Genomic DNA, 21,693 nt, shown 5'->3' on the forward strand with positions numbered 1-21,693 from the left:
CTGAAAGTTCTCAGAGCACAAGCTTTTTTATCGACTGCACAATTCTGCAACGAGAAACCTTCACCTTTGCATCCAACACCAACCTTCTACCCATCTTTCGTTCGTGTGATCAAAAGTCTTGTTTTATTAAGTACGCATTGCGGGCATCTTTATCACCAGATGTGTCATAAGCAAACCCCGAGTATCTACGCATCTTTCTTCAAAATTGTAGCCAAACCTTTCACTACTTCCCGTTATTCTGCTACTCACTATGAGCGCGGTCAAAGACCCCGATCAGGTGGCAGCCCTCGTGCGTTGCTTTCTGGATAGCGAGGTCGCTAAGAAACAGAAAAAGCTGACTGAATCTTTTGAAAAGATCGCCGAGGCCAACCTTCCTTGGAGTAAACCTCAGACGTCGGATTTGAGCGATACCAAGGAAGAAAGGCTTGAACATGCTTCCAAGATCCAGGCTAAGATAGCTAAAAACAAGGCGTACGCTACCAAGAAGGGAAAATTCCGTCTTACCGCAGTTCATGTCGCCACTATCTTCATTCTCCCCATCGACGATTTGAGAAAGGGCGGTTGGCTTAGTCATGAGGCTCATCCAGAGACCTTGCTGCATATGAGGCTACAACTCATGTCCAACCTAGTGAAGCACTGTAAGTTCTTCTGAAACTCACATGGTACAAATTGGATACTAATTTATCTCAGATCTCACAAAAGCCCAGGAGGCTCTTACAATTGCGGATCGGCCTCCAGAAACGGATCAGTCTACTGCCGACGAATCTGCCACACAATCCATGAAACGATCACACCCCGAAAGGGAGCTACGCTCAAGAAAGAGAAACAGCAGTGCAACATCGCCCTATCTCGAGGAAGAAACCAGCGAAAGCGAAGCAGGGCCTAGCCAGGCTAGCAAACCTACCAAGGCTGACAACGACCCCGACTACAAACCAAAGCCTCATGTTCGAAGCGAGGCGGAAAAGAAAAAATGTCGCGAGCGAGATCTTTGGCGGTGCCTCTTCCAACGCACCGGGTCCGGGCAAGTCTGCCATATTCTCCCTTTTACATGGAACAATACCGAACAGGCTGTCCAGGATACTAAGGCTATCCAAGATGCCTTTGTTCCTTTCTTCGATGATTCGACCCGTCTTAAACTGGCCGATCTCTTGATGGATGTTACCACTCTTGGTGAAACTGACAAGGTGTGGAATATGCTCTACTTGAACCCTCAGCTTCGTAGTTACTGGGGCCAGGCCCGTATCGGTCTATTCTGCAAAGCCATTGGGCCTTACGAGCCCGACAAATCTCGCGTTCAGACGGATGTGGAAGACGATTGGGTGGATGTCATCATCCAATTCAATTGGCTAAACCGTCGAGAAGGGAAACCAAACGACGAGATGGCCGACAAGGACGCTATGAATGCAATGGCCGAGATGCAGATCCAACACGAGAATGAGGGAAGCCCATCCGGCCAGAACAAGTATGGTGCCGACATTGATGCCATGCGAGTTGATACAAGGACTTCAGTTCTCTCCGGTCACGAAGTCCGAATCGCTATGCCACCGAAGGATGCAGCCCTCTGTAAGTTGATGCTAGATCTCCAATGGGCCATCATCCGAATTGCTGCAATGAGTGGCGCTGCCGGATACCCAGAGCTGCTTCCCGTCCATCGCGATTGGAACAAGGTCAAAGCAATTTGGTCACTTTATGCTAGCTTAGACTAGCCGTTAGGCTACTTTATTATAAAAGCCTAAGCCTTAGAGGACAATTCTTCTATTACCTACCTGCCTGCTTTTGTCACAACCGCACCAAAACCGCTTAATGTACCCGACGGAGGGAGACGGAAGTTCCGCGTGAATAGACAGGTCCAGGTTGGCATGTCGGGCTACCGCGATAAGCAGAGAGCGTAAAGGATCGGTGGCAAGATGCCCCATCTCGATAGTCAGTGATAGAATCCTGGCCATGCAAGACTCGAGTGACCAATGTCAGCCTGACAGCGCAATAACCCACGCAGTAGGGCTGTGTGCTGCAACACTACCAGCCATGATAAGGCATGTTTGACGTCGATCAAAGAATTCTAGAGTTTCCTTATCGAAGCATTGGACCGGAGTGGTACCTAAAGGTGCAGTGATCTGCTGTTGACGGTTGCACTATTGCTTATTCGACGGGGCATATTGCTGTTTTCGCGTCGTGGATTAGGTTATCTGTGTCCCACGATGAGCCCAGGGATGATGATACCCTGGTCCGGGTAGTAAGACAATGCCATGTGCGCGATTCGTCGAGAATGCGATTATTGAGCGAAGGAGTGCAGGCGATGCTTTATCGGGTGGTAAGTGCTGACAATAAGACAACATAATAACCATATTCGAACGTGTAGGATGACTGAGTTTACTGATAGACCTGCCTATTCCAGTACCATTATCGCAAGTTGGTGAGAGTCTCTCACTCATCATGGATGCCAATAATGAAGACGTCAAGAAGGAATGCTGCAATTATTTGCTGATAAGATAGGTAAGACAGGGCAAGAAAGCACAGAAACAACCTGCCGAATACCGAAAAGGCCAAGCCATTGCGTGCTATGGAATTAATTTCCCATGGAAACGGTATGGGCGGCGCCGAAAAAGCGCCCTATCGTGGCCCCCGCCCAGACGTTACCTTACTTACCCGCCCGTCTTGGCTCGTACGTTGACGACAAGACCGTTAGCTTCTGCTTGGCTGCGCTGCGGCTCTGCTCGCTTAAAAAGTTGGCATGCACAATACAATTAGACAATAGTTTGCAAGGAATTGAGCACGACATCTTGCGTGTTGAGATTGAAGTATTGCGAAAATCTGGGGGAGGTTGTTTCTGTTACTCATAGACCTGTCAATTGCGGGCGACAACAGAGATTAACTCCACTGCGACAGGAGGCCAACAAGAACCAGACCGAGGGCGCTAGACAAAGGGTCCTTTGGTTGTGGGCAGGTCAGGTCAGGACGGGGTTTCACTGCAGGGGGGGTTACTGCCCGCTGTTATCTTGGCGCCCACGCAAAAGTCCGTCTTGGCTCTGCGCAGGATTCAGCGGCGTCCCAAAAGTTCCGAGGGAAAAAACGCCACGCGCGTCTACAGTTAGACTTGGCAATGATTTCTAAACGCGAGTAAAACAAGAAGCTAGCCATACAGAATACCATCACCTACTCAGTTGAGCAAAAGATCCTCTCCCCAGACTTGAGGATTCGGACTGTTACATAACAAATTGTCTCCCCGCAAACGCACGAGACCATAACCGGTGGGAGGGTAAAGTCAAACAGTAACCTTGTTCAACAAGCTTAAAGTTGCGGCCTAAAAGGGGCAGCTCAGAGTGAATCTGTGAGGTAACGAGATCCATTTGGAGAAGGCGAATGCATGTTAATTCAGTGGGGATTTTGGGGACCATCTCGTAAAATTGACAGGACTACAGGGTGGTCTATCCTTTTGGATGGAGCTTCAATTAGACGCGGTGAATACGACGGTTACAGTAAGACTTCCGGGGTTTATCAGTACGAGTAGTGATTGTGACGAGAATCTATTTGCGCCGTATGACAGTACAGCGAATAATTTGTGTCGATTGTTTGGTAGAATCTCGATTGAGATTCCAGAAGCGCGTTTAGAGAACTTGCCACGGAAATATCATCCCACTCTATTGCCGAAGCTGTAACAACAGTAACCGCTTTTGGAAGGTTACCGTTGCATGAGTGGGAGGCAAACAACAGACATTTGACTTGCTTTAGATAGGTAGTGTAATGTAATCATCAGTCAGTCGCGCTATCGTTTGCGTCGTGGCGTCAATTTGGGTCTTTCTGATAGCGCATTGTTTCAGCAATAGCAGTAAAATATAGAGGCATGAAGAGTACGGATTTTTAATCTCATGTCGGGGCATTCCGATGAGCACGTCCCCTGAGTCAAGTCCAGTCCGGAGTAACTGACTGCACGCGACACATCCTCTTGTCTGTCACTGCCAAGACTCGAGGTAACATGTAAAAGCCACTAACATCATCGGTCGTAACAATTGCCCATCACGACATTCACTAAAGATTGGAGGCAAATTGATAGTGATCGTCTTTTATTGCAACCACTCAAATGCCAAACTTGAGGATAACCATCTTGGCAGCTGAAACGGTAGAGACGATCAAGATCAAGATCAAGCCACTACCGGTGTCTTGGCCCAATCAAAAGCTGGGCATCGCATTCGGAGCCGGAAAACACCCAGCTCCGAAGCGGTAATGGATGGCAGTAAAAAAACGGGAGAAGGCAATCTTTGGTTTTTGGCTGTGCCTCGGCAGTTTTGAGACGCCACGCTATCACTGAAGTTATCGCGAAACAATGTTACTGTAGCACTGCGACTATTTACAGTACGGAGTAGGACAGAGTGCTTGCATCAAGCTGAAGGAAAAGAAAGATGAAGCTGAGAATCGACAGTCTATCGGATATAACCACTTTTCCGGGTTCATGACCATGTGCTTCCAAGAAATGTCAAGAGATGGCCAAGGAGCTAATCATCCGTCTTGGCCCCGAGCCTCATCAACGAATGCAACGCTCACCAACAACGACAATTCAACTTCCATCGGCCGACTGACCTTCCAGGTTGGGCGATCATTCCCTTTCCATCGGCAAAAGGACCGAACATCTATCGACCTTCTCCGTTAGTGCTCGGGCCTTGACCCCGCATGTGGCATAACCTCTGTCCCCATGTCTCTGGTACTTTTGTTATGGGGTCCTTTATTGGTGCCGCACAAGATAAGGTCCTGGCTCCACTTATTAACTCTACTCATGATAGAGTCGGGTTGCATGTGGAAACTCTGGGGTCTGGTCTCGAGTTTGCTATCATCCTGGGATCGTCGCTTCATCCCAGTTCGTGGCAACGGCCAAGCCCGTGCTGTCGGATATTGGAGATGCATGCAACATTTCTGGGGCACCTCTGTCCCTCTACCCCATACCTACTCGATATATAACCATCCCGTGTCCTCCCACTTCTTGTGTCTCTCTCTCCAGGGCATCCTCGACATCTCGTTTCACCCCCCTTCGTTTCAACAGTCTCTCTAGACAAGACTGCCTCCAGGACAAGTCAACATGACGTCCACCGGTCCCATCGACAATGATGCTATCGCCCGCTCGGGTCTCGCTGACGCTGAGACTCACGGCATCCCTCAGGTCGCCGCCAAGGGCTCCATCGACGTTACACGCCGCTCCGTCGACGACTCTGACGATGAGCTTCCCACCGAGGAGGAGCTTCACACGCTCCGTCGTGTCTCCGGAAAGATCAAGTGGGCCATGTACACCATTGCCTTCGTAGAGGCTTGCGAGCGTTTCTCATACTACGGTTCCGCTGTGCTCTACACCAACTTTGTTGCGCAGAAGCTTCCTCCTGGCTCCAACACCGGTGCTCCTCTTGACCCTGAAGGTCAGGCTGGTGCTCTTGGTATGGGTCCCAAGGCTGCTCAGGGTATCTCTCTGTTCAACCAGTTCTTCGCTTATCTGATGCCTCTCGTCGGGTATGTTACATCTAACATCTGATTCGTGAATCTCACTAACATCCCCAGTGCCTGGATTGCTGATGCCAAGCTCGGTCGTTTCGTTACTCTTCACATCGCCATCGCTATCTCCACTATCGCTCATACTATCCTGGTTGCTGCTTCATCTCCCAACGTCATTGTCCGCAAGGACCCTGCATTCGGTGCCTTCATCGTCGGTCTCATCACTCTTTGCGTCGGAACTGGTTTCTTCAAGGCCAACGTCTCTCCCCTTCTGGCTGATCAGAATGAGGATACCAAGATGCGCGTTGAGGTCCGCAATGGCGAGCGCGTCATTGTCGATCCCGCCGTGACAAACACTCGTGTCTTCCTCTACTTCTACCTTGCTATCAACATTGGTTCCGTCTGCGGTCAGATTGCCATGGTTTACGTTGAGAAGTACCACTCCTTCTGGTTGGCCTTCTTCATCCCTACCATCTTCTTCCTCATCGCCCCCATCGTTCTGGCTCTCAACAAGAAGAAGTACAAGCTCAAGCCTGCGACTGGTTCCGTCCTGTCCAAGTTCATTCGCATGTTTATCTACGTCTCCAAGCGCAGCCCTGCTTTCCGACCCAACTGGGAGCACGCTAAGCCTTCTCAGATTCCCGTCGACCAGCGCCCTGCCTGGATGACTTACGATGATGCTTGGGTCGACGAAGTTCGACGTGGTCTCATGGCCTGCAAGGTCTTCCTTTACCTTCCCGTCTTCCACCTGGCCTACAACCAGATGACCGGTAACCTGACCACCCAGGCTTCCACCATGGTTCTCAACGGTGTTCCCAACGATGTTATTCAGAACCTGAACCCCATCTCAATTGTTATCATGGTTCCGATTATCGATCACGTTCTGTACCCTGGTCTCCGCAAGATGGGTATTGCTTTCACCCCCATCAAGCGTATGACAGTCGGTTTCTTGATCTCTGCTCTCGCCATGGTTGCATCCGCTGTCATGCAATATTATATCTATGAAAAGAGCCCTTGCGGCTGGTATGCCAATGGTGACGATGCTGCGACTGGTGAGAAGTGTGCTCCCGCCGACATCAACGTCTGGGCTCAATGTCTTCCCTACATCTTCATCGGCCTCGGCGAGATCTTCACCAACGTCACATCATACGAATATGCCTACTCCAAGGCTCCTGATAACATGAAGTCGCTTGTTATGAGTGTCAACCTCTTCATGTCCGCCTTCGCCTCAGCCATCGGCCAGGCCTTCACCCCCCTTTCCGACGATCCTCTTCTCGTCTGGAACTACACCGTCGTTGCTGTCATTGCCTTTGTCGGTGGTGTCGCCTTCTGGTTCAACTTTAAGCACCTCGACTCTGAGGAAGACAAGTGGAACATGCTCAAGGCCTCAGAGTACAAGGGTGGTTACCAGCCCAACGCTGTTGAGAACAAGGTTGCCGATGAGCACGAGGAGCCTGCCAATGCTCCTCGGGACATTGAGAAGATGTGACTCCCAAAGGAGTGCAAAAGTTGCTATCGATTTAGTTAAGATACCACTAGTTAATGACCTGGATTACTCTACTTAAATAATTGAATCCATTCACTATATTATGAACGAATTCTTTGATGCTCTGTGAAAGTTCTTCTATTGTTGTCAGATCAGTACAAAAATGATTGGAATGATATGGTGGACCGATATCTATTCCACGTTAGACCCCTCGACACTATCGCTAAGTCCATACGAAAGTTTTTGAAAGGTTAGAATAGTCTCCTCTAAGCTTTTAGATAGACTTAGACGAGACTCATCATAAACTAGGACAAGATCCACTTGTTAGGCTTTTCGCACTCATCGATACCAGACACATCTGTCCTCCAGAAGTCTCTTCAGCTATCTACAGCACACCCTGCAGAAATTTAATGCGGGTAGGTCGATCTGGCGCCATATTTAACCTACGTTGTTCGTTGTAAAGTCAATGTAGAGAGAATGAGATACTTGTTATTTGTTTTTGGAATCGACATGTTCAGCCGGATAGCTTGTTTAAGCAGCGACCTAAACTAACAGTATCTGTTACATGACGATCTTCCTTCCTAGGTCCTGTAGACATCCTCATCCACCACGGTATCTTTGCACATCTGGTTCAACAGCATCTCCATACTCCTTCTTTGCAAGTGGTAGAGGTGGAGGTTTCTGGATTTCAAAGTCAATCGAAAGTGTCTACACTGCTCATGTAATCGCACTAACCTCGAGGACAGCCTTATCAAGGAAATTAACAGTTACAGCAGAAGGGGTTGAGGCGAAGGTAGCAGCACTTTCGGCCGTTGATGCAGGCAGTACAGTTGGTACCACGGCAAGTTTGTCGTGGAAAAAGCTCGTCGCGAGGAACCTTGGAGACCTGCTCGTCGGTCATAGATGGGGCAGCAGAGGCAACGGTGATGACCGAGGTGATAGCGAAGAGGATAGTGGTGAACTTCATTATGATGGATGCTGGATTGATATGCTGAAGAAAAGCTTGAGAGAATTGTTATGTGGTGATGAGGTCTATTGTTGAGTGAGGAAGTCTTACTTTTATACTCTATGGGAGCTCTATTGCTACATCACTTCTATAGAACACAATTAGTATACTCGATCAATACCTTCCTATTTCGTTATCCAATCCTCCTACCTCGATAACGGTCGGCCGCCGCCATGTATTGTTTGACCGGGCAGTGAATGGGTAGGTGGTTAATAAACTTTCAGATACATTTCAAGCATAGCATGTCGCACACGATGAGACGTCGAATGCAACTTTATCTCTTAGACTCCGTCGGAAGTCGATCCACCTTCCTGAATAGGGTCCGTAGGATATGGTCAGCGCTGCATTGCTGCTCGACCATTCATTCGACCCAGCGTCATTGGCGAATCCTTCCTCTTATACCCCGCATTCTAGAATCAGAGTTTTATGTTGTTCTAGTTCTCTTGTCGTGATTGCCTAGTAGTCCGAGTTGACAGTCCGAGACCACCACTAAGCCTGTAACCGCCCTTGCCAAGCTTCATCGCATTCTCTCACAAACTAGATTCCAAGCTCCACTAGACTATATACGAGAGGAATTGCAACCCAAGGAGTGGGTTGTCTACGAACATATGCCTGAATTGAAGAATTCTATTCCTGGCCGACGGCCCGTAGCTAGGCGGATAACGTTTTCCTCAAATGCTTCTGTTCGTTAGACAGCCGTACAGGTATCTGTCACATTGGAAGCTCCCCTCAGGTGACATCAAAGCTCAAATGAACTTGGCTGGAGTGATGTGGTAGACCAACAGTTCATGTGGGTTTGGCGCACCATCAAGAAAGCTTTGCTGATTATTCAAGATAGCTTCGATCTATTTATTCTTCTATGTGAGCTCGCACTAGGCATTGACATTTGGCTGGAAACAAGGACTCGCCGACCTTGCCCGTTCACACGTGCTGGATCAAAGTAAACTCACGTGGTGCAAGAACGTTCAGTGTCGTCTTGATTCGTTGATGAAATCTGAACTGAGGCGGTAACTGGTATGCCGACGGGAAAAAAAACTGTAATCAAGAGAGAATATTGATCTGCTCAACTCTAGCAAACTTACGACGTTTACTGACATGATTTCGAGTTTCTTTAGGGTACGAGAGGCATGATGTTCTTCGTGAGATTTGGTCTAGGGTATCTGTAGGCCAAAGTTTGTTCATCTTTCAACAGTCAAGCGAGGTCGCGTGGCCCAATGGCAAGGCGTCTGACTACGAATCAGAAGATTCTGGGTTCGATCCCCAGCGTGATCAATTTTTGCCGACATTATCCACGACGGCGCCAGAAATTTAATTTTGCCTTGAATTCTGTCGTTAGCGTAACTGTTTAGAACGTCCATCTATAGCTGCCTTTTAACATCTCCCATTAGGTACCTATTGCCAAAGTGTATAGCAGTATCCAGGACTCAACCGGCTAATCTCCACTAGGATGTCATCTACCTCCCCCGACAAGGTAAACAAGGCCAGGACCATTCCAACTTTACTCCACTGCTATTGGGATAGTGAGAGAGAAAGCGATTCGGTTCCTTTTGGTAAGCCGGAGTCGCTTCCTATGTCTTTAGGAAAGGCTGCGGCAGCGTACGAATATCCTGAATCAGGATCTGGGACTTACCCTCTCCTAGGTTTCAATATACATGCTCAGGGCTCTATTTAGTCGCAACCGACTCAGATTTACTAGTCAATCTAATAACCAAAGGGCACTAGAAACAAGATCGAATTGTTCTGAGGACACCTTAGGGACAGAACACGACGGCATCGTTGGAGTAACAAAGGCACACCCATAAAACAAGTATCACAACATATCCTGTTTTATATCCTATATCGAGTTCTTTTTTACAACCACGTCGACCAGCCGCCCTTAAAGTTACTAATCGCGTCGCCGAGGAGATAGAAGTCGGCCTTAGTAGCAAGGTCAGTGTTCAACACCGGGAATTCAACAGAACAAGGGCTAAGAGACTCTTGGTATTTGTTACCAAAAGCATCCGCCTCTGGGAACGCCAGCATAACGCGTTACTCAACGAATACGTATATATTTACTGTTTTCATACACCACTGCAGTGAGTTACTGGACAGACCTAGGCGTACATCATTATCGATAAAGCTCACAAAAGTAGCATAAAGGCGAACATTCTGTTATAGTTATTGAAACACACATTGTAAAATCACCCCGATCTTCGCTTGGCCATCATAGCGGTCGCCAACCGCGCACAAAGCTTCACAAATTACTCCAGTAAGTTCTGTGTATCTTCGTTGCCCATCAAAAGGAGGTGTTACCCCGCCCGTATTCAGTATCTTGATGTTAACAATCTAGAGAGCCCTCATCTTACTCTCCATACAGTGGAGGTAGTACACAAAGAGAAGCTTGCAGGCAATATCCTTGTCTTCTTAGCATGCTTTTCTGAGGTTAAGTCTGCAGTGTTTAAGCTTCTCAATGCCTTACCTGATCTTAGCGTTCACCCATAACAACTAGCGCTGATAGGAATTGCAAACCCCGTTGTACGGTAGAGCGATTGATCTGGAGAGTGTTATGAACTCAACTTCACAAGCGAACGCCGCCATGTCTTGCTCTCGGGGCGCGATTCGCAGATAGTAAGAAACTGACGTCATCTTGGAAAGAGATAACACTGTCAGTCTCCTGTAAACTTATTGTCGCTTGTTTTTGTTCGGTGGACTGATGGTCCAGGTTCATGTACCCGAATATGCTTTTCATCTTCAGAGGCGATGCAACGATAACGCCCGCTTTCAACTGCCGCGATCCGTTAGATCCGAGACAAGACGTTTGGCTTGAGAACGAATAAAGAATAAAGTGGATCTTGTAGATCACTGAGTATTTAAGCTCGCTCTACCCATCACACGGCGCGTTCTTGGATCTTCAGCCTGACTTCCACATCAACTTTTGTCCCCCAATACTCGAATCGACAAGATGGCGCGCAAAGCACTTACCCACGTTCCCTTCCTCTACCGTTTCGTATTCCTCTGGTTTGAACCAATCGCTGCCTTCGGGGGCTCGCTCATCATCTGGTTTGCCCCCGCATTATTCCTCAATACCATGAGCCCGACGAGCAGATATGCGCCCGACAGCAAAGTCATGTACGACCAAGTCGCAGCAACATACACCCTTTTTGCTTATAACGAAGCTGTTTTACTCAGATCGACAACTGATTTACGCGTATGGCGCACTGTAGTCATCGGAATTTTGATCTGCGACGTGCTACATATGTATGCCAGCTGGGCTGCGCTGGGTAGCGTGTTCTGGACTCCGGGTGTCTGGAGGTGGGAGGATTGGGTCAACCTGGGGAGTCTGTGGGGACAGGCTGCTGTGAGAGTTGCGTTCTTAATGGGTGTGGGATTGGAAGACAGTACATGTGCCAAAAAGCACTGAGGGACTGAGTTGAAGTGAAGTGAGATGGAAGTGTCGGATAGGGCTCTGGGATGGCTGTAAGCGAATGGATCAGCAATCGCCCGTCAGCCCTACCAGGTGCACCTCTGGCAATAGTCAGCACAAAAGTTAAATTAACGATGGTTGTTTAGCATTTCAGAGACACCGAACTACTGTAAAGACTAATTACAGTGATAGTTTACTCCGTAAACTAAAGTCATGGTCCATGTATTATTAGGACTGCCTGTTCCACAATCCCCCGACGTCGTAATTCCAGTCAACGTCCCTCGTCGAAGTATGAAACCTCCGGATCAAAAAAGCTTTTGCAAATGCCACCTCCACTGAAGAAACCTGGCCCCAAAAAAGGATTCTCTCCATCGTCGTACAGAAAGGCATTTGCTAGGTTGCCCATGTCCACATAAAATCCATTTTCAATGATTTCCGACACCAGCGTCACGAGGATTTTCAGCCTAGGTCTCTCGCCCACAGGCCTGGAGCACCAGTCCAGTCTGGTGCGCATTTCGTTGAGTAGGAAGCGGTAACCTCCATCCTCCTTGGCCCATCCCCCATCCTCATTAGCCCACGCCAGGTTACTCAGCTCCACGGATCGGCAGGAGTATGGCAGGGCTGCGAGAAATGAGAGCAGATCTTCTGGCGTCACTTGGATATTGGAAATACCGAAATGCTCTAATCTAGGCCAGCAATTTATGGGAAAGACGCTCTGTAGCGGAAACGGCCAGTAATCAGGCAGTCCATCAACACCCGGGGGATGGAAAGTTTCGCCGTTAATAGTGTATGTCGTTGCATGAAGAGTGATGTGGCGAAGATCCTTTGCTTCTGATAGAGCGTTGCGCATAAGACCGCTTCGAAATGATCTCCAGTTGCGATGCTCGTCTATACCCGTGAAAAGGTCGAGAGCAAGACGGCGAAATCCCGGCCGTTTGAGCATAGTGACCAAGTCAGCATACTCTTGGCATGGCCGATCGAAGAGACGACAGTTCACACCAGTCACGATCTCGGCACCGCCAACAATGAGCTCCGTGACATTATGCTCGTGGCTGTTTTCGACTAATGTTCGTAGGACGACACGGAAGCCACGCCACCTGGCCCTGTATTGTTCAGGGGTGCATTGGTACAACCTGGCCCTATATTCTTTAGGGGTGATTTGGTACACCTTGCCGTAATAGAAGTCGAAGACTAGACCATCAGTTTTCTTGGGTATCCAAGGCAATGCGTCCCGTGGTTCTTCTTCCGCACCATTTGGCCACTCTTTCGGCAAAGGGTAGTCGAAGCGAGATGGGAATGCCCTGATCATGGGCGTTTGGTACATTGGCTGCCCTATCTTGCCGTGCGTTGAAGGAGTGACGGTGAACTCGCTTAAGATTGGGAAACCGTGTTAGACCATGTTTGAAGGCCTCGATATCAGCACCCGACTGCAGGACCTGGCGCTGGTCTTCCAAGAGACCCTTGTAGTAGTCCCATGAAGCTTCCAGACTTAGGTTGTTGTAGCCCAAGGGATTGCACTGCCCACTGAACTCGGGCACATCAGTGTCTTGTCTGCGCGCCTTGAACCAGAAAGGGCAGCCATTGTCAGTCACAGCCTTGGCTGGGTCACCAATACCGAAAAAGCGATCTTCTTCTCCCATGTCCTCAGGCTCAATAGACAATCTCGCATCATCCCAAATGATCTCGGTGACGTTGTGTCGAAAGGTCTCACTGTCAGCGATTGCGCGAAAGACCTGAATGTTCAGTGAATTTGCAGAGATAAAAACGCGGTCAATGATGAAAGGTGTGATCTTGTTTAGAGTCGCGCAGGTTGCGCGAAGATTCTTCACGGAATCTTTTTTGAGACAAGAAATGATCTTCTGATAGAGCTCCGCGGGTAGATGGAACAAATATACCCGGGTCTCTGCGGGCGAGGCCGCCATTTCTGCTGATTTGTTTGTTGTTGATTGTTGGAAGCGTGATGTTCAGCTTGGATAAAGATCGGCGGCGGAGTTGGATGCCTAGGCAGCTCCTTCGCAGCTCCTTCCTCAACGCACTGCTTCGTGGGTTTAGGCAGGAGCTGGCGACAACATAGAACGTGGACCCACCCAGGCAGTTGAGCTGAAATATCGTCTTACTCATCAACGTGAAAGGAAGCATTATTCGACTTTCATACGTTGTCGTCATCGCTGACACCCTCTACAGATCTCTAATAACTAAGCTTACACTAGACAAATAAAGCTGGTTGATTTCCTGATTTCTTGACTGTGAAGCTCGCGCTAACCCCGCAATTTCCGATGTCGATCGCTGATGTATAACGGCATCATGGCTTTAGTACCTTCTCCGCCCAGACTTGATCTCTCAGTTTGCATACCTGTTACAATGGCACCTGTGATAGCTGTTCTACTCACTGTGGTGTATTTCACTTTTGCGTTGGTGGAATCGTGCCCTGTTATCACCCAGCAATTAAGCGATCCGCCTTACGAGAACTATTTTTATTCCGACTGCAACACTGACGCGCAGGTTGTTGTCACAAGTCCCCTCTCTGATAGCAATCTGTCCATCATCGGCCCGCGATTGATCGTTGCATGGCCTGCGGGGAACAGCGGTATATGCACTTTCTTCGAACCTCAGAACGAGAAGAATGGAACGCTGGCTATTGAGCTCGTCAACTCGACCCTTGGATCCCCTCTTGGCGTCATCAATCGCAATGGAGAAGACCAGGAATACCCATTTGTTGGAGTTGAGGGTATTCTTTCTTTCAACACTTCTGCAAAACTGACGGTGGCTATTTTGGGGAGTATCCGCAACATCCGAGACTTCACTGAAGGGCCGAGCATCCTCAGTCCGATCATACAAAATGCTACCAACATCACAAGAGCCAAGAACGGAGGAGTTCTCATATCTCGATTATGGCTGGACAATATCACAACCACCAACCTGCTTCTACAGCCCTGGGAAAGCAAGCAAAGCAGCATTTCGACCGACAGTGAAACTGTCAGCTTCGGGGCTGGCTTCTACCGTTTCGCAGCTTCGTTCAACTACCCACAGCTCAAGCAACTCTCACCAGAACAAGTTCTCAACAACCAATCCCAATCTCTGATACAAAAAGAAGCATCTCAAGTTCGATCTTTGTCGTTCTTCTCATATACCGACAAGCTCCTCGCCGGTGGCTGGCGCTTCCTGACGTACTTTGGCCGTGACACCATGATTGCTGCACTTTTGCTCGACCCCGTTCTCAGCGTAGGAAACAGCTCAGCCTTGGAGGCAGTGGTAGGTGCCGTCCTGGAGCGTATCAATCGTACCGATGGATCCGTCTGCCATGAAGAGACCATCGGCGATTATGCGACGTTTCTGAACTTGCAGAAGGGTATTATGTCGACTGCGCCTGGCTTCACCTATCCAATGATAGATACCGACTTCTTCTTACCTGTTCTTATGGAAAGATACTTCGGTGCTTTCCCAGGCCGAATTGAGCCACTACTCAGCACAAAAGCAGGGGACGTTGACGTTGAGAATCGGAATCTGACCTGGGGTGGACTGAGCTACATCAACGCACAGAAGATCATGAACATCACGAGAGCATTCGAAGAGGAGCAAGACGTAAAGAATCTGATTCAGCTCAAGAAAGGCGAGTTAGTCGGCCAATGGCGCGATTCGACTTATGGTCTTGCCAATGGCCGGATTCCATTCGACGTGAACTGTGCTTTGGTGCCAGCAGCTCTTTACGCCATCTCGAAGCTTGCGAAGGTGCCTGGAGTTTACCCGAATAACTCTATAACGAGGGACTGGAGTATGATCGCAGAAAAGAGAGCTAAGATCTGGGAGGACAATACACTGTCTTTATTTCGATACAATGTCACGGTTGAAGAGGCTACCTCTCGCTTGGAGGATTATATCGACACCAACACATTCTACGATGGCCCAACGAACGCAAAGTCTCTATCAAACTACTCGTCTTCTGGAACACTCGTAGACTACGCGATCGCGATCAATACTACGAAGAGCCCAGATAGGATTGAGATCACGCACACGGATACGGCATTCCGCTTGTTTCTTCTCAACTCGACAAATGATGAGCAACTGACAACCTTCCTGAATGCCACCGCAAACGCCATCCTTCGTCCATTTCCCGCAGGATTGAGCACACCCTACGGCATCGTGGTAGCCAACCCAGCATTGGTAGACAACAAAGAAATAACCGCCGGGTTTACGAACTCTGCTTACCACGGAACGGTTATCTGGAGCTGGCAGCTAGCTCTGATGGCTAAAGGCCTCGAGCGTCAACTCGCAAGGTGTTTGTCAAAGTCCCAGGACGACACTCCTGCATTCTGCAGTCATGACGGCGTCCACGAGACAGTGAAGAATGCATACAATCATCTTTGGGATATCATTGAGGATAACAGTGGACGTTTGCAGTCAGAGGTTTGGAGCTGGAGCTACAGTGAGAAAGGTGGCTACAAATTCGCGCCTCTGGGAACTCTGCCGCCTCCACCTGGGCTGGGATCCGGAACGGAGAGTAATGTAAGACAGCTTTGGAGTTTGACTTTCCTTGCAGTCAAGAGGAACAAATCTTTCGTCTAAGGTCAAGCTGCATCGTACTCGATGGCAGATTGCATCTTGCCCAACAGGCTTGGATATGAATCGATTCATCTAGCTACTTCGCGCTCATTGACTATCAGTCACAGATCCCCAAACTTTATCCATTACGCCGCTTCCTAAGCCCATTCGAGCCTTCTCTGAAAGATCAAAACATTGGACTCGCTGGTCTCATCACTATACCTTGCCCCCGTCCGCGCATAAAGTGTAAATCCATTCCTGTCAACGACGTCCAGTAGTTTCAGAAGCTTCAGCTGCGTCTCGTCCTCATCATCGTGGTGGATGCTTCGCCATGGATCGCCCTTAAACTTGATCTTTGCCCTTTCTTTAGTAACTTCATGTCTTTGGATATCTCTTGTAAAAGCTTCGAGAACATCGTTGACGAGATCGCTTGGTGGTGAATTGAGGATCTTGAGTTTGTCGCCGCCATGGAATGAGATGTTTATCCATTCGACAGGAGGAAGATTGTAGTATGATTTTCGAAACACGAGTGCGTCTGGCTTATTAGCATGATATAGTCGGAAAGGCTCGTTACTGTGTGCTACCTTTTGTGCTTATTCGTTTACTTATCTCAATAGGAGAGTAAATGTCCCAACCCAGCCCATAAAGTGCCTCGACTAAACGAAGTACCAGTAATAGCGACTCTTCACTTCCGTTGGGATCGAAACCCCAAGGGTATCCTCTCAGCTTGAACTCTCTCGATCGCTCACGAGGAATAACCGTCTTGATGCCTTTGGGCCAATTTTTTCTGACTACCTCGTGGAGATCGGCGACTTCGGCTTGGGAGAAGTTTATCAAGTTGATACGGTCGAGCGCGTTGCGAGTTACTGTAGCAAACTGTGTTTTGGTTGGCTGACTCTTTTGTAAAGACTGTCGGGGCGGCGATGGCGTTGAGTTTGAGCTGGAGGGCTCGATATATTCGTAAAATGGGGAAGGCTCCTCACACATCTTGGCGGTTGTTTTTGGAGAAGCTGCAAAGCCAAGGGATGGTCGCCAAGGTGTAGTTAAATGTTTGGCTCACCCTTCCTCAGTGACATCACGTCAGCCACAATGATAAGAATCAGGGTCCTACAGAAAGGATCGAGATCAGCAGGTTAAGGCGGTGCAGGGGGCTACGGATCGGGAGCCAATAGATGAGACAAGTGACGCAAAGGCTGCGGCACAGAAAAGGTCACTGGATAAATCGGGGGTGGCTGCGTGATTGTTTCAGTTGTTTATCTGGATAAACCAGGGTAAGAACATTTTGCAGCTTACTGTGAGCACTGATCAATCATCTATAAATACATCTGCGAACGTGATACTGTTAAAGATATTTTGGAAGAAGCTGGGAAAATTATAGGTCATTCAAGGATTTCGGCTTTTTTCTTCCTCCTCGGATCGTCTTGGAGGGACCGTGAAAGCTTACACAAACCCCAGCACGTCAAACACGCCGAACTTACCTACCTAGTTGTTTGTATAGCCGATTGACATACATTTACTTATTGGAAAACATTTCTCTTGCGAAACAATTACTACTATCTATTTTCTTCAATTTGTGATGTGTAAGGGCCGATGTTATCCGCCAATAGGCTATTGAAGTCATTCACGCCCTTGCGTGAGTGGGGTATATTATTCGTGGTCGTGATTCTGCGTTAGGAACTTCATTTTCCCTTGTACACCTCCTCGTGAAAAGCAACCCAAACGGTCATTCCTCTAAAAGCCAAATCGAGCAACGGCAGACTCACCAGGCCACGCAGAATACAGCAGTGCATTGCAATCATGTCTACCGATGATACTCAAGACATCATGCTTCAGGCCCAATGCCTCTGCAAAGGGTTCACGTTCACCGCGCAAATCACTCGCCAAAACCTACCTCTTGAGGGATCCATGTGCCACTGCACGTCGTGCCGAAACGTCACTGGAGCCATGTACAGCAGTGATACAAACTGGCCCGGCCCGCGAGACGAAGTTCTCAATTCGAATCTCAAGCGTTACGAGTTCACGGCCAACGTCACTGTTATGTTCTGTGGAACTTGCTCCGCTCCCATGTTCTGGGATGAGCATTATCAGAACAAAGCCAACCATTTGAGTGTTTTCACGGGGGTCCTGAAGGATGTTGACGATGGAAATCTGATCCGATTCGTGGATCAGATATTTGTTGGGGATACAGAAGATGGAGGCATTTCACCGTGGCTACAGGATGTCAACCACAATGGTCCGAAGCCACGTATTTGGGAAGGAAGGTCGGGTAAGAGCAATGAGTTGCACGAGGACTTGCTAGCAGCTAAAGGAAATGTTCCTTCGGAGAAGGTTGCTAAGACAGGTATCCCTATGCACTGCCGCTGCAAAGGTGTTCAGCTTGTCTTTCGACCAGGCAATGTTAACTTCTCAACCATGGACCCCAAAGATATACCGGGATACATCGACCGGGCATCTCACAAGCATCTTGCCACGCTGGACCCATGCAATTCATGTCGATTATCGATAGGAGTCGACATGATGAACTGGACGTTCGCTCTCCCAGCACAAATCGAGTTTGCCGAAGCGTCCGAGGGGAACAAGTTTCCTCAAAACACCCATGAGCTCAAGAGTGCAGTACAGAGTCAAGAGCGAGATCCCCGATATGGGACTCTTACCTTTTACGCCAGCTCACCAGATGTCCAGCGATATTTCTGCTCTCGATGCTCCGCTACAGTCTTCTACACGGTGGATGATCGTCCAGATGTTATTGACGTGGCTGTTGGACTCCTGCATGCGCCTGAAGGGGCTAGAGCGGAGAGTGTTCTGGCCTGGAACCTGGGGGCCCAGATGATGAGTGAGAAGGAGTTTGGTGATACTTGGCGGGGTAACTTGGTGAAGTCTGTTAAAGCAGGATCGGAGAAGTGGAGAACAAAGAAAGGTTATGAGAAGACTTGGTTTAGGGTCAACGGCGAAGAGGCACAGAATAAGGCGTGAGTGGGTAGTTTTCCACGTTTAGTATAGTCCCATGTTAACGTTGTTCTGCGCTCTGGTTGGTGGTCTAAGTGCTGAACTGAATACTTACTTTATGCCAGAGAATTCGCATGATGCCTTGAATTCAGGCATTACAAGATAGTATCTTATCGAGATAACTTGTAACTGGCCGTGTCGGTCGCAACTGTCACTCGATGGCAAATTCGGGAAAGCAGAGTAAGCGCCAAAGATAAATTGCTAGCTAGACATAAAAACATACAAGCATCAAAAAGAGCGACAAACACAATCAAAGAGACGAAACCCGGGTTCCCACACTCCAAACATTCCCAAAAGTCGTGATAGACAAGGTCATCGAAATCGTAATATCCTCAGTTAAGCAGCATTGAGGCGCTGGATGAGGAATCTGGGAGCAGGTCCAGAAGCATCGGACTGGTAAGCCAGATGGGGAGCAGCAACAATAAGAGAACCAGTGCAGACGAGGTCGCCAACGTTGCAGAAGACCTCGGTTCGCTCAGCTGGGTAGTTGGGGATGCGGCCTCGGTTCTGAAGGTTCTTGGTGTATCCGAAAAGGACGGTTCCAGCGATCTTGTCGCGGATGTTGGATGGGAGGTCTTCGATGGTGGCGGCGGCCAGAGCAGCACCTTGACTGTAACCTCCAGCGACGAGCTTCGCGGAAGGACACTTGGTGTTGGCCAGATTGAACAGAGAAGTCATCTCGCGAATTGCAGCCCTGGATGTTCCTCTAGGGAGGGCGTTGTCTCCGATGGTAGCGCGGTATGCACCGCCAACCTTGAACAAGTTAGAGCGAGTTTAGTCGAGATTATGGGGAAGCACTTACACCCTGGATCCAGACTCCATCTCGGCCAAAGCTGCTTTCAAGAGCAGAAGCAACTCGAGGACCTAGAGTACCCTTTTTAAATTGTTAGCTCTTGTCCCACGTTCTGTTCGGAAAGTGGCTTACCAAGTTTCCGAGTTCAGTAGAGCCACGAGCAAAGATGAAGATTTGCCCAGGGCAGTCGCCAGCAGCTCCGTCGGAAAGGTCATTGCGAGTGATGCTTCCTATCTGGCGCCCTTCAAGGGCAACAAGAGATCCGGAAGAGGTAGGCAGAGCAGACGCGGAAGCGACAAAGAGTGAAAGAACGGAAGAGAACTTCATGATTGCGAATTGATAATGATGGAACTAATTGTTGGGTGTTGGAGTTGATGCTGGAATGATTGGAATGCTCTGGTTTGAATAATTCATCATCACCGGGGATTGCGGTGGTATTTATCATAATCTGTTGCAATTCTTAATCTTGGCTGTTTTTTCTTTTTCCTCTTGTTAATTTTCGCTTGATTCTACAGTTTCATCTCTCGATCGTCCAAACCTTGAATCCCTGGACCCAACTCCTTGGGAAATCTCCATACCTCGGCACTAAGCAGTGGAGAGGGGACATCTCACACACCTCAACTAGTGTCGTTGTATCAGAAGACCTCAAGACCCCGCACTTCCACAACACCATCAGTTTCGTCTCACAGCAAATCAATGCTGAGGAATATTCTCTGAAACTAACAAAGACCTTCGGACCTCGTTACTCTGTATCCTTTTAGGAAGTGGTGCCCAGCCTCTAGTCATTCTCTACCGGAAGTGATCCGAAACTGTTTCCCCTCAACTTTGTTTTAGATGGCGGAAATTTTCCAACGTGGTTGATGGTGTCTGACCTTTCAACTCCCGTCGCCTTGCCGTGCTGCGCTAGTGTTCTTGGAGTCTGTCAGCATTAATGTCAGGGCAAGACGCTAACCTGATAAACACTGATCTTGCGAAAGACATCGATAATGAAGCCTCGGCTGTTGTTTTAGTGTTGTAACCTCAATGATCAGCAGATATAGATTCCTCGATCGTTAAGAATTTTACGAGCAAGGGCGCGTCCGGGCCAAAGTCAGTTCGTATCTTGACCACAAACAATCGCCATAAGCAGCGTCTTTTTCGAGGTGGACCAGGCCATCTCCCCGATCAGCAATGTTCATTTCAACGGACTGAGCCTAAACCGGAACGGACCGCGTCCGGGCTCACTCTGCTGCAACATAAGACGTTGTGGAGAGTCATCAGCATTGACAAGATTGGTCAACTCCAGGCTTGGCCGTCAATTCGCAACAATTTCCAAATTCATTACCGGATTGCCAGTTTGTAATCAAGATTTGGTTAGAATGAACTTGGGTTCTTGTAGCCGAAGTGAGTTTGCAACGCTGACAGGCGTTGAAGTTGACATGTCAATCATGAGCTTCGATAGGAGCTGGAGAAGTCAATTGTTAAATTGACCAAGGCCCCATATCTCCACCTCGATGGTAATGCAGCAAGGGTAGTTCATCTCAATTACGGTTGCATCTGAGTTTAGTCCCGGTCGTTCTCCTCGGAAGGAGTTGTTCCTTGTTAGACTACGACAAAGAAAGAGGAATGCTACCATAATAACGATAATTTCTTGGTATGCTATCAAAAGCCTCTGCAGTCGTGCTAGCAAAGAGAAAAAGAAAAAGAAAATCTCTTAGCGTTCCATGCTCTGCTATCAATTTCTGCTGGTCGCATGAGAAGAGTTCAAGAGAGTGAGATTGGCTACAATACGTAGTTGATCAGCGTAAATGGAGCTCTTTGGCAATTGCCGGGAATTGCCTAGATTAAAGTCGGAATACCCAGAGTATCGGTTCTGATTCGTTTCAATAACCAGATCCCCGTTTCCTTTGGTAATCTATTAGAGTTTGACAGACAATTAAGGAACTGAAGTCCGGCCTGCCGCTGAGACCCTTGTTAAATCCAGTGTAATTTCCCGACTCCTTCCAATT

The 21,693-nt window shown here is 48.5% G+C and overlaps 9 protein-coding genes across 9 annotated transcripts; 5 read left to right on the forward strand and 4 right to left on the reverse strand.

Annotated features, from left to right (window-relative positions):
* Positions 1-250: 250 nt before the first annotated feature.
* FIESC28_03465 (uncharacterized protein) lies at positions 251-1,706 on the forward strand (the record flags this gene model as incomplete). Its single annotated transcript, XM_031157614.1, has 2 exons — positions 251-638; positions 691-1,706. The coding sequence occupies 2 exons, from the start codon at positions 251-253 to the stop codon at positions 1,704-1,706; spliced, it is 1,404 nt and encodes a 467-aa protein (XP_031018260.1).
* A 3,362-nt stretch (positions 1,707-5,068) lies between these two features.
* FIESC28_03466 (uncharacterized protein) lies at positions 5,069-6,961 on the forward strand (the record flags this gene model as incomplete). Its single annotated transcript, XM_031157615.1, has 2 exons — positions 5,069-5,490; positions 5,539-6,961. 2 exons carry the CDS (start codon positions 5,069-5,071, stop codon positions 6,959-6,961), a joined length of 1,845 nt encoding a protein of 614 aa, XP_031018261.1.
* A 597-nt stretch (positions 6,962-7,558) lies between these two features.
* FIESC28_03467 (uncharacterized protein) lies at positions 7,559-7,925 on the reverse strand (the record flags this gene model as incomplete). Its single annotated transcript, XM_031157616.1, has 3 exons — positions 7,559-7,639; positions 7,694-7,705; positions 7,836-7,925. 3 exons carry the CDS (start codon positions 7,923-7,925, stop codon positions 7,559-7,561), a joined length of 183 nt encoding a protein of 60 aa, XP_031018262.1.
* Positions 7,926-10,905: 2,980 nt separating this feature from the next.
* FIESC28_03468 (uncharacterized protein) lies at positions 10,906-11,364 on the forward strand (the record flags this gene model as incomplete). The annotated part of the gene is made up of 1 exon (XM_031157617.1): positions 10,906-11,364. One exon carries the CDS (start codon positions 10,906-10,908, stop codon positions 11,362-11,364), a length of 459 nt encoding a protein of 152 aa, XP_031018263.1.
* A 274-nt stretch (positions 11,365-11,638) lies between these two features.
* On the reverse strand, positions 11,639-13,289 carry FIESC28_03469 (uncharacterized protein; the record flags this gene model as incomplete). The annotated part of the gene is made up of 2 exons (XM_031157618.1): positions 11,639-12,470; positions 12,619-13,289. 2 exons carry the CDS (start codon positions 13,287-13,289, stop codon positions 11,639-11,641), a joined length of 1,503 nt encoding a protein of 500 aa, XP_031018264.1.
* Positions 13,290-13,728: 439 nt separating this feature from the next.
* FIESC28_03470 (uncharacterized protein) lies at positions 13,729-15,930 on the forward strand (the record flags this gene model as incomplete). Its single annotated transcript, XM_031157619.1, has 1 exon — positions 13,729-15,930. One exon carries the CDS (start codon positions 13,729-13,731, stop codon positions 15,928-15,930), a length of 2,202 nt encoding a protein of 733 aa, XP_031018265.1.
* A 134-nt stretch (positions 15,931-16,064) lies between these two features.
* FIESC28_03471 (uncharacterized protein) lies at positions 16,065-16,893 on the reverse strand (the record flags this gene model as incomplete). The annotated part of the gene is made up of 2 exons (XM_031157620.1): positions 16,065-16,441; positions 16,512-16,893. 2 exons carry the CDS (start codon positions 16,891-16,893, stop codon positions 16,065-16,067), a joined length of 759 nt encoding a protein of 252 aa, XP_031018266.1.
* An 810-nt stretch (positions 16,894-17,703) lies between these two features.
* Positions 17,704-18,879, forward strand: FIESC28_03472 (uncharacterized protein; the record flags this gene model as incomplete). Its single annotated transcript, XM_031157621.1, has 1 exon — positions 17,704-18,879. The coding sequence occupies one exon, from the start codon at positions 17,704-17,706 to the stop codon at positions 18,877-18,879; it is 1,176 nt and encodes a 391-aa protein (XP_031018267.1).
* A 369-nt stretch (positions 18,880-19,248) lies between these two features.
* FIESC28_03473 (uncharacterized protein) lies at positions 19,249-20,032 on the reverse strand (the record flags this gene model as incomplete). The annotated part of the gene is made up of 3 exons (XM_031157622.1): positions 19,249-19,665; positions 19,715-19,786; positions 19,838-20,032. The coding sequence occupies 3 exons, from the start codon at positions 20,030-20,032 to the stop codon at positions 19,249-19,251; spliced, it is 684 nt and encodes a 227-aa protein (XP_031018268.1).
* Between the last annotated feature and the right edge of the window lie 1,661 nt (positions 20,033-21,693).

The sequence above is a fragment of the Fusarium coffeatum genome, assembly GCF_003316985.1.
Source record: "Fusarium coffeatum strain FIESC_28 chromosome Unknown BRIP53273_contig_74, whole genome shotgun sequence".
NCBI lineage: Eukaryota > Fungi > Ascomycota > Sordariomycetes > Hypocreales > Nectriaceae > Fusarium > Fusarium coffeatum.